Source organism: Vipera berus (assembly GCF_964194415.1).
Source record: "Vipera berus genome assembly, chromosome: 1".
In the NCBI taxonomy this organism is placed as follows: Eukaryota; Metazoa; Chordata; class Lepidosauria; order Squamata; family Viperidae; genus Vipera; species Vipera berus.
The window spans coordinates 273,553,078-273,565,123 of record NC_138202.1 but is presented as its reverse complement, the minus strand read 5'-3'; the positions used below and the strand labels follow the sequence as shown (position 1 = coordinate 273,565,123).

The window sequence follows — 12,046 nt, the reverse complement described above, 5'->3', positions numbered from 1 at the left end:
ATTAGGTCTGCAACAATTGTTTTGTTAGACAATGAAAGCAGTGCCAAAGTCACCGCTAAAAGAAATTCTGTTAAGCGCTGTTCCTAGAAACAGAATCTGGTGTCCCTTTAGCACAGAGGTCTTCAAACTCGGCCCTTTTATGACTCATGGACTTCAACTCCCAGAATTCCTCAGCCAGACACGCTGGCTGAGGAATTCTGGGAATTGAAGTCCATGAGTCATAAAAGGGCCGAGTTTGAAGACCCCTGCTTTAGAAGCTAATGAATTAGGCATGCAATTCAAATGAGCACAGCTGAGACTACCATTCTCCAGGTTTTCACTGCTTTCATAGCAGCCTGAATCCCGGGGAGAACATCCACTGAGGTCTTGGCCATCTACAAGGAGTTTCTCCTGGGAGCCCGACTGGTCACTGTTACCTTGAGCAAAGAACAAGAACGGCAAAACTAAGAAAGCGGCATTTGCATGGATTGAAAACAATCTCTTTTATGTCAAGCAACCTGTAAAACAACTCAGGTTTATAAATAAACGGGAGAGATACTTGCTTAAAAATACTGGAGAAGCCAGTGAGAAAGAAGGGAGAAGACTTAAGGAATGTTCAGCTATTGTCGCTAAGCAGTTTTGTGTAATATAGCCACTTGCTGCGCATGTTTGCAAATTCAACATACAAGGTCTGCAAAAAATATTCAGAGAGTTCCTCAGTCTTTCCACCCTGGAGTAGACCTTTCAGAGGCTGGAAAAATTAATCGTCCTTCTCTCTGCTTCGTATGGATAAGGTGCTTCTGCTCATGCTACTGCCACATTTATTTATTTTATTACATTTATTACATTTATATACCACCCTTTCCCTGAGGACTCATAATTAAATCAATGCAAGTTAAGTTGAAAAACTAGGGACAGCATATTTCAGGTGCTAACGGGGACAACTGGGGATTCTTTTCCAGCCTAGAATATATTTAGGTCAGAGAAGCATCTCTGTGGTCTTCTTTTTGGGCAACCTTTACAAGCCCTTATTTGGCAGGTTCTCTAGTTAGGAGCCACCTTACACTCTATGGAAATTTCCCAATGCCCAGTGACATTTATTTCTTATGAACCATTTATGATTATTCCACATTCTCTCTAGCTCCCTGGAAGCCATGATTTTCAAGGCCTTTGAGGTTCACAGTTACAATCTCCAAACTCCCAAGAAGGTAACATCTTTAGCTGTGCACTGGGGAAAAAAGATAATCTATCTCACTGTCATATTCCTGCAGGAGCTCCACAGCTGTCAAGAGAACCGCGCGGTGCTCTGGATCTCGAATGTTGAGCTCATCCAAATCTTCTTCCTCCAGGAGCTTGAAGGTATCTAAGTCTTCATAGCCATTAAACAGAAAGGTTGGCATGTGCTCCTGTGTCAAAGAGAGAGGCTACTTTCAATGCTGTATATTTTGCAAAGGTTTTTTTTGTTGTTTGTTTCTAATGGTGGTATATTATAACTGATTTGTAAGTATACAAGGAACATTTTGAGTTATGCCATTTTAGAGGCTATAAAAAGAATATGCAGCAGCACCAGTAAACATATCCATAGTCATTCCTTCATTGCTCTCTCAACCAAAACAGATTTCCACTTTCTTTTTGACTGCAGTGGATTTTATATTCTGTATTCCCTATAAAAATTCCTCTGTAACACAACTGTCACACACTTCAGCAGGTAGTCCATCTGATGAAAGAATACGCATGGGGTGAAATGGCTAAGAAGTTAACCCGTTAACTCCTTGAGTTCTTCATTCAAGATTTAATGCAGACTGTGTGATTCCAACTTGAAATAAACTCAGGTCACAGCCTTTACTGGCTTTCTGCAGTAATATATACAGTGTGTGTGTGTGTGTGTGTGTGTGTGTGTGTGTGTGTGTGTGTGTGTGTGTTAAGTATTGTCAAGTCTTTTTGAATGCACCTTCCTAATTAAATCTTTCTTTCCTGTTTTGGCCTACCCCAAGGCTATCCACAGGATATAGTCACAACTTATGACAGCTCATTATTTGTGTAGATTATTCAAATTGCTAATAAAGAATTTATATCAGCCTCCCTAAATTCTTTATTAGCAATTTGAATAATTTACATATATATATATAGATAGATAGATAGATAGATAGATAGATAGATAGATAGATAGATAGATAGATAGATGATAGATAGATATAGATATAGATATATAGATATAGATAGATAGATAGATAGATAGATAGATAGATACACACACACACACACACACACACACACACACACACACACCCCTAGCCAGGTATCACTCTGGCCAATCCATCCATCCGAATCTCCTGCCGAAAACCCTTCAGCCAATCCAGCCACAGCACAGCGCCACCTGGTGGTTCTTGCAGAGCTGCTGCTCCTACCCTATACATAACACTGGTGCTTGCAATATTTAAAATGTATATCTCATGTCTACAGAAACTTGCTGCACACCAAGAAAAAGACTCAGCTTTTGTTTGCATTTTGCCTTTCTCTGAGGCAGCACTTTCAATTCCTGAACTGTGATTCAGACCAATCGGGCCAAGAATGTTGATCTCAATATTTCCCTTATCACAGTATTATCTGGAAGTTCTGACTCAATTAATGCAATTTGCTTAATTATCAAGTTTCTTTATCACTGGCACTAGACTAAACTAGCACTGTGGTGGGTTGCCACATACTTTTTCCAGGAAAAAGCCTACTATTTCATCAGCACTTTCATTTAAAAAAAATAATACTTAATGATATACTTATATTATTTATTCATACTGAATGAAGATGTGTGTGGTTTTAAAATTGCAAGATGATGAATGTGGTTTTCAAATTAGAGAAAAAAAAGATACTTTGATAGCTGAAAATGCAAATAAAATCTAATAGCAAACATCAAGGAGAAGAGTGAGTAAATGGAACTAAGATTAACTATAAAGAAGACCCAAGCTAATGGCAACTGATACAGCAACCAGCCTTAGAACTGACAATGAAAATACTGAAGTGGCGGATAGCTTCTCCCTTTCAAGATCAACTAAAAACAGTTGAAAGACCAGGAGTCAAGCAAACATAAAAAACTAATAAAATATTTTTTTAAAAAAAACAAGAAAATGTGTTTATGTGGTTTTAGGGATGGTGGCCATTGGAACTTTGAGTCTGGGTCATGAGTAGCTTTTCCAGAGTCTGCCGTAACTTTAAACGGTTGCTAAGAGACTAGTCATAGGTCGAGGTCTACCTGTATGTGATTGCTAAGAGTCGACATTAACTTGACAGGATACAATCAGTCAATTACATTAACTCTTCTTTCATTAGCAGTGGGCATCATCACGCATGCTTTAGTTACATGTAAATATTGTTTGGCTGCAGCTACTCTTGATTTTTCTAAAAAATAGTAATAGTGCAGTCTGGCCAAAAACAAGTGCAACCTATATTTTATTTAAACATACTCTGTACACCGCCCCGAGTCCCTCGGGAGAAGGGCGGTATATAAGAACAAACAAATAAATAAATAAATAAATAATATGCTCCTATTTATTTGAAATATATATAAAAATCCATTTTCTCCTCATTTTAACTTTTGACTGAATAAAATATATAAGAAGAAATGAAGTGTTGCATATTAAGAGCAGTCTATCTTTTATGAAGAATTACCTTTCAAGGATGGTGATGAGGAAAAGAAGAAAAAAATGATGGTTGTCTGGGCATGTTCCACCTGAGTGTGTTTTAGTTAGGGCAAGATTGCTGAGATACCTCTAGAGTGAGATAGTTGCACATATTATAGCTCAGAATGGAGACCATGGATTTATTTTAGACAGCTGCTGTAATAAAAAAAAATTCTTGCCAGGAGCCCAGCTGTTAGCAATTGCTGTCTTCTATTCAAGTAGCTTTACTGGCAATAAAAAAAAATGTAAGAGAGCCTTGGGGAGCTTCTCAAAAAGTTTACTCTTCCTTCACTGCTCCACAGTTGGGTTATTGTCTCATTGATGTTGGAATTCTCTTTTCAAAATTCCTTAGAGATTTGATCCTTGCAACCTTCTGATTGGCTATAATGTTTTAATATCTCATGAACTGTGCTGCTCTCACTCTCTTGCAAACCTTTGTTTTGTTTAATGATTTGTCTTTCTTTCTTTACAGTCAAAATTTTAGCTGTGATCACATTTTAATGATGTTCGGAGGAGCCACTCTTGGTTGCAGAAAAAGTCTGAGACCGAGACCATCTATCTATCCATCCCTCCTGAAGAGACAAAATTATTCGTTGAATAGCTTAATTTATTCCTGGCCTTCATTCCACAGCCTTAACGTCAAACAGGATTTAAACAAAACAAAACAAAAGCAAAGCAGGTACAATGAATCGTTCTAGAAAAGTAAATTAATAACTATGCATGGATAATTGGTTCTCTAAACAAAACTGTGAGAAATAGCTTATCAGGAAATTTAGGAGAGAAAACAAATGGAATTATTGACAATAAAAAATAACAAGTATACTTTATACTAAGAAAACACAATATCACAGAGCATCTGTAGAGATTTAACCACAAGCAGTATTATCCACTAAATTGTGCACATTGTTCCTGCTGTGGAATTGAGCATCCAATCCTCTAAAATCAGCTAGCTTTTAAAAAGTTACTTCACTTCAATAGCAGAGCAGAAAAAAGTCTGTCAATCCCATCTGATAATAAGCATGCAGCAAAGCAAATTAAAAAATGTTTACTAAATAAAATCTATAAGAGTTGAATCCAGGTTTAATTAGTTAGAATCAATAATTGCAATGTTAGGTAATGTGATCATCTACTCTTTGGTCTCTGAAGGAGGACTGAGGAGGACAACAAGAATACTGGAAATGAAGCATCAGCTATTCAAATAATTTCTAGGACTATGATTACATTATCTGGAGAATCCAATGCTGGCATCAAATGGGTTGCACCTCATAAGGATTGGTAAAAATATATTTGGCTAAAACATGTTGAGCCTAATGGGGAGAGCTTTAAACTGAATGCACTGGGAGTTGACAAGTAAAACCCTTAAATCTTCAGATCAAGCTTTCTGCACTCTGAAAAGAAAGAGGAATACTTTTTCACCTAGGCTATTAAATCACTATATGTTAATGATTAGACTATAGACAATTAGAATAATGAAGATGAGCTTGAACCTTTGGCACAGGAAGGCAAATCTGATTTAATATGTCTCACGGAGACAGGGTGGGTTGACTTCCATGGCAGGAATACAATTTGTTCAAAAGGAACAAACGCAGTAGAAAAGAAGAGTTAAAAAGGTCCAAAATTTCAGATGAATTAACTTTACAATCCGATACAGAGCATATGAGTAAAAATATGACATAAATTACTATTATCTGCCTGGCTGTTGGGATATACATACTGTCTTCCAAAAGCAAACTGCGCATCTTTGAAAGATACATGGAAGTCAAAGTATTGGGAGATTTTAACTACTTTAATAAGTGTTGGGGAGACAAATTGTGCCAAGGAGGGCCCTTTCAGGAAGTTCGTGACTTATTTTTCCAAGAATTTTGTTCTTCAGCTGATAACTACTGAAGGATAAGCATCCTTGCTTACATAAGAGAGAAAAACAAGGCTTGCTTATAAGACCCGGGAAATAGGAAAAAAATGGATATTGACCTTTAAATTGATGCGATCGAGGAGATCCTCGACAGATTTGGGCTGCTGTAATCTTCCTTTTCGACGCCTCCTTGTGGGCCTTTTTGGCTTTTCTTCCTCTTCATTTAACACATCCACATAGATGAATTTGAAAGTACCAACTTTATTGTTCAGAAGACCCATCCAGGTACCCATGGGAGGCTTGCTAATTATATCAATAATATCACCCTTCTGTAGTTGAGAAAAGAAAAAAAAATACATTCGAGGGATGTACTAAATCAATCCAGATAGCTCTTATGTGTACAACCTCTTGTGGAATCCTTCATTTTTAAATTCATTTTTTTAAAAAATGAAACTGAGCAAATAAAAGAACGGCTCAATTATTTTTTTTTCTTTACATAAAGAGACTCCACTTCTTAATTCTGCAGCATTATAACTGAACATAAAACATACTTCTACCCGTATAGATTTTTTTTTAAAATCATCGGCATGAGTCTTCATGACTAAGTATTTAGATGGGAGCAATTTATATCTGAAAATAATTTTTTTTTGCCAAAGGTATATATGGAATAAAATCACCCTTCACTATTGGCTCAATTTTTGATCCACACTCATGTTCCTGCCTTTTAACAGGACCTTTTCTATAAAAATAAGTACTTGGGTTGACTTTTCCATTTATCCAGGAAAAAAGTGGTGGTGGTGGGGAGAGAATATTAACGTTTGAGAACAGGGATTTGAGGGACTGCCTTACTCTCATTGTTTAAACCTGTCCCATTAGGTCAGGTGAAAGGGACATGCTCACGGGCCTATCGGTCAGGGATTGCATCTAGTGAGATCCAGGATGTGTGGCTTCTCCACAACTGCATCTGTACTCTGTGGGTGCGCCTGACCTTTGGAACCGTTTACCGGTTGAGCTCCGGATGGCTCCCGACCTTTGCTCCTTCCGACGTGATCTAAAAACCTATTTGTTTGAACAAGCCGGCCTGGTCTGATGGGTTTGGGTTTTTATTATTGTTTTAATATAATTTATTTTTACATTTGGGCACTAAGGTTTAATTTGTTTTTAATTTTGTATTTTGGTTATTTTGGTATTTATGGCCCTGTTCACTGCCCTGAGTCCTTCGGGAGTATCGGGAGACCCCCATTACAACTCACGCGGCCGCATTCTGCACCAGTTGAAGCCTCCGAGTAGTCTTCAAGGGCAGCCCCATGTAGAGAGCGTTACAGTAGTCCAAACGGGAGGTCAGAAGCGCATGAGTAACTGTGCGTAGGGCGTCTCAGTCCAGATAGGGACGCAACTGGCGCACCAGGCGAACCTGTGCAAAAGCCCCCCTGGTCACGGCTCCTATGTGATCTTCAAAATTGAGTCGTGAATCCAGGAGGACGCCCAAGTTGCGAGCCCTATCAACGGGGGATAACACCTCACCCCCCATTGTTAGAGGTGGAATAACCTGGTTAGCCCGAGATGCCGATATGCACAGCCACTCAGTCTTGGCGGGATTGAGACGAAGCCTGTTTCTCCCCATCCAGACCTGAACCGCCTCCAGGCACCGGGACATCACGGCGAGGGCATCACTGGGTTGGTTCGGGGTGGAAAGAAAAAGTTGGGTATCATCAGCGTACTGATGATACCCCACCCCGAAACCACGAATGATCTCGCCCAGCGGCTTCATATAGATGTTGAACAGGAGAGGCGAGAGAATCGACCCCTGAGGGACTCCACAAATGAGAGGCCTCGGGGCGGATCTCTGCCCTCCCGTCAACACCGACTGCAAGCGGCCCTGGAGGTAGGAGGAGAACCACCGTAAAACGGTGCCTCCCACTCCCAACCCCCTGAGACGCCGCAGCAGGATACCATGGTCGATGGTATCGAAAGCCGCTGAGAGATCTAATAGGACCAGGACAGAGGAGCAACCCCTGTCCCTTGCCCTCCAGAGATCATTCACCAGCGCAACCAATGCCATCTCCGTGCTGTGTCCGGGCCTGAAACCCGATTGGTACGAGTCCAGATAATCAGTTTCCTCCAGGAACAGAGGGAGCTGATGCGCCACCACACTCTCAACAACCTTCGCCAAAAAGCGAAGGTTGGAGACTGGACGATAGTTGTTTAAAACAGCCGGGTCCAAAGCAGGCTTCTTGAGAAGGGGTCTCACCACCGCCTCCTTCAAGGCGGCAGGGAAGACACCCTCCTTCAAAGAAGCAGTTATTACTGCATGGAACCAGCCTCGTGTTCCCTCCCGAGCCGCATAAGCTAGCCAGGAGGGGCACGGATCCAACAAACAGGTGGTGGTGCTCAGTCTCCCCATGATCCTGTCCACATCATCAGGGGAAACAGGGTCAAACTCAGTCCAGATAACGTGCTCAAGACCGCCCGATTCCTCCACATCAGACTCTGCCCAGTCAGAGTCCAGGCCGGTCCGGATCTGAGCGATTTTGTCCGCCAGATGATGACTAAACTCCTCGGCTCGTCCCCGCAAGGGATCCTCTCTCACCTCCTGGTTAAGGAGGGAGCGAGTCACCCTAAACAGGGCGGCCGGGCGATTATCTGCGGACGCGATAAGGGCGGCAAAGTAGTTAGACTTCGCCGTCCTTATCACCGCAAGATAAGACCTTATAAAGGTTCTTAACTGCAATCGGTCGGATTCGGATCGGCTGGATCTCCAACCACTCTCTAGACCTCGTCTCCGACGCTTCATCTCCCGGAGCTCCACAGAGAACCATGGGGCCCAACGGGATCTGCGCCGGGTCAGAGGTCGCATGGGTACAACGCAGTCAAGTGCCCTGGCGGCAGCCGTTTCCCAGGCCTCCACCAGAGCATCGACTGGGCTGTGGGTAAGGGTGATAGGTATAGGCCGAAGCGCCCTCTGGAACCGATCCGGGTCCATTAGGCGCCTGGGGTGGAACCACCTGGTCGGTTCCGCCGCCCAGCGGTGGGGGGTGGCATAACGGAAAACCAGCCTCAGGAGGTGGTGATCTGACCATGACAGAGGGGTGATGGACGGGGAACCCCCTCCCAGATCATCCAGCCACTGTCCAGATAGGAACACCAGGTCGAGAGTATGATCCCCCACGTGAGTCGGGCCCTCAATAACTTGGGTCAGGCCCATGGCCGTCATGGAGGCCATGAACTCCCGAGCTAACTCCGACGACCCTCCCAGTGACGGCAGGTTGAAGTCACCCAGGACTATAAGCCTGGGGAACTCCACCGCCAACCCTGAGAGAGTGTCGAGCAGCTCAGGCAGGGCTGTTGCCACACAGCTGGGCGCCAGGTATGTAAGCAACAAGCCCAACTGAGCCCGAGGACCACATCTCAAGAGGAGGGATTCACTCCCGGCCATCTGGACAATGGTGGCCTCCCGGGGACACAAAGTCTCCCGAATAACCACTGCCACCCCACCACCCCTGCCCTGAGCCCGTGGCTGGTGCAGCACCCGGAAACCTGGCGGGCATAACTCGGTGAGAGGCACCCCTCCCTCTGAACCCAACCAAGTTTCCGTGATGCACGCTAGATCCGCACATTCCTCCTCGATCAGATCATAGATGAGGGGAGCTTTGTTAACTACGGATCTAGCGTTAAAATAGACCAACCTGAGCTCAGGGACCTGATCACCCTCATCCCCGGGTAAGAGGGTGCTAACCGGAGGGTCGGAGCGCGCCACCGCTCGGAGATAGCGGGGGCGCGATCCCAGGTGTTGATATGGCCCTCCGCGCAGACACCTGCTGCCATTCCCTATCGCCGTGGGGATTTGAAGCCCCACCCCCACATTCCCAGAACCAGCAGCCACCTCCCCCGACCCCGTCCCGTCAGGACCTCTAACAGGTCCAGACTGAGTGCCGGTTAAAGATTCCCTCCCTACCCCCCCCTCCCTACCCCTCCCTAACCTTTTAAAATAACCGGCTAAAAATTTTATCAGGGGCCTCTTAGCACGTCTCAACTCGAGGCCCCTATCTAAGCCCAGCCACCTCTCGGAGCCCCAGCCAGTTGCCAGTTAGTTCATGAAAAGTACCTTGAGTTTAAGAGAATCTGTATCGTAAGGGCTGGGGGTGAAGTCAGTGTGAACCCTGGCACGGCCACAGAAAGGCCCTCGGTAGGCGAGCTCCTCCTCATCACCATCTTCAGACTTGACGCTCTCTCTATTGCTGGTCGAAGAGTCAGTTGTGCTTACCGTCTGCCCACCTATTTGTGCAGGAAAAAAAGGCAAAAGCAAAGGAATTGCAAAAGACAACAAGCAGATCCTGACGTGAAATCCCCTAAGATGTCAGGAACATTCGTCTGACTCTAGTCTAACATCACCATTCTAGGTGTTATTAGAACAGCAAACACAGTAGATCCTGTGGCCTTTTTGCTTCTTTAATGGCATATTTACCATCTGATCTGATTAGCTCCCCAGAGATTTATTTATTTAAATTTATTTATCAAATTTCTATACCACCTATTTCGCCTAAGTGACTTTGGGTGGTTTACAAATCTATGTGGTGTGGCTGCTCTTGCCTTACCACAACTTCTGCTTCTCCCCAAACATTAATGCAGATCTTAGCCTTCAGTTGAGCCCTCTATTACTTCCTAAATGAAGACCCACAAAAAAAGATATATATTTTTTTAAAACCCTGATAATAATCCCCACTATCTCTGAGACTTGACTCAAGAAGGCTTGGATTCAGCTTAAAATAGACATCTTCTTTTCTCGCTACTTAAGACAATTAAGAGAGTGTCAATTTGGTGTTAAGGCACCAGACTAGAATATGGGAGACAGTGACTTCTAATCCCACCTTACGCAGAAAGTCATCTGGGTAATCTTGGGCGTCACTTTCTCCCAAAAAACTTGAAATAATTAACCCCCCACAACAGATGCAGGTAAGCATGGGGCAAGAAGAATGGATGAAGGCAGAGAATATGAATAAAGTATTAGCATCTGGTCTCTAGGCCATGTTCCTTAGGTTGAGATTTTTACATCTAAATTGAGCATAGCTGACTTTATATACATTACTTACTCATGGAGCTTTGGCCACTGAGAGAACTCCGCAAACTTTCTACTGAACCACCAGCTTTTAACTTTGGTTTATCCAAAGTATCAGTATTTGGCTGTGGTGCCTGAAGAGACTCTGGCCTTACATCCAGATTGGGTTCCTGAAAGACAAAAACCTCATGATTAGTATTAAATTTCCCATATACTCAAATATGGAACTATTGGTTTGTGTGGTTTTAAAATTCTGCAGCATTCTAGTAGAATTTATTGCTAAGGATTTGGCCTCAACTATGATACAAAAAGCAGCAATTATCTATGATTTCCATTTTTTTTTACCTTGTAAGCTAAAAAGATACAGTAAATGACTAGAAAGCAGTGTTCCTGAATCATGAGAAGATCAGGATAAGGGTCAGGCAGAAAATGGCGTCTGAAGAGAACCTAAACCCAGGTATTTTCCTATAGCTGAAGGAAACCTCTTCCTAATTTGCACACAGGTTTTGCATATTTACACAAAGTATCTTGTGATAAGTGAAGCTAACAGGTCAATATGTTCAGCACATTTGAACAATTCAGAATTGTGTTCTGTTTTGCACTTGAGATTCCCACATTTCTAATGTGTGTTGCCTAATCTATTTTTTTTAAGGTAGAGAGATCTAGGATTTAATCTAGATTTTTCTTTCAAATTTGAAGTTAGCCCAACACTATTTTCAGTTCCCTTTGGAAAATATTTCATTTAATGTGTTTTATACATGTTCAGATTTTTTAGTATGAAATGAAGGTTTTATAATAGTATTTTCAAATGGTTTAAAGTTCTATTCTTAGACTTACATTCTGTAAGTTTTGGAAAGGCTGCACCAAAAAAGTAGCCAGTAGCCAGTAGCCAGATTGGTTTGCATTGTATTTGAACTGCATTTGGGGCCCTGATTGGATCTCCATCGCTTTTCAGCAGAATTTCAACTGCTCAGAGCTGCTGGGAAGTGCTACATTCTGTAAGTTTTGGAAAGGCTGCACCAAAAAAGTAGCGGCCCCCACTAATTATATAACTAAATATCGAAAACAGCAGCAGTACATTCAGGGCAAGTGCATCTGAGATTCCTTGTATCTAAGAATGTCTGGCTTAGTTCAGTGCAACACTTGTTTTGCAGCTGTCTTTTGCAGTACCCTTTTCAAACTTGGAAACTGTCCTATCTGTAAACAAATCACTAGTCTACAAGGACAGATTATTTATCTAGGGTCTGTAATCTGTGCTCTTCAGGCAGAAATTATGTGTCCAGTTCAGCCCTTCTATCCTATTGAGCCTCCGTGCTATCAGCCCCCTCTACCACAAAGATCCTGCAGGAGAAGAGCAGTGTGGACAACCGTGGGATCTGGAAGGGTGAGATCTGTGAACCATAAACACAAAGCTTTCGCTGTGTTCCTGCACAACAGATTCAGTGCCCTTTCTGACCTTAATAGGGACATTAAGGAGACAGGTAA

The 12,046-nt window shown here is 42.7% G+C and overlaps 1 protein-coding gene across 2 annotated transcripts in view; it reads right to left on the bottom strand.

Annotated features, from left to right (window-relative positions):
- SASH1 (SAM and SH3 domain containing 1) overlaps positions 1-12,046 on the bottom strand; it is a gene marked incomplete at its 5' end in the record, with an annotated part of 629,783 nt that overhangs the window by 12,724 nt on the left and 605,013 nt on the right. For both annotated transcript variants that reach the window (XM_081314824.1, XM_081314825.1), the window contains 5 exons: positions 303-416; positions 1,235-1,385; positions 5,625-5,834; positions 9,611-9,780; positions 10,596-10,731. In XM_081314824.1, the coding sequence (XP_081170950.1) occupies positions 303-416; positions 1,235-1,385; positions 5,625-5,834; positions 9,611-9,780; positions 10,596-10,731 (781 nt within the window). The remainder of the gene's footprint in view (positions 1-302; positions 417-1,234; positions 1,386-5,624; positions 5,835-9,610; positions 9,781-10,595; positions 10,732-12,046) is intronic.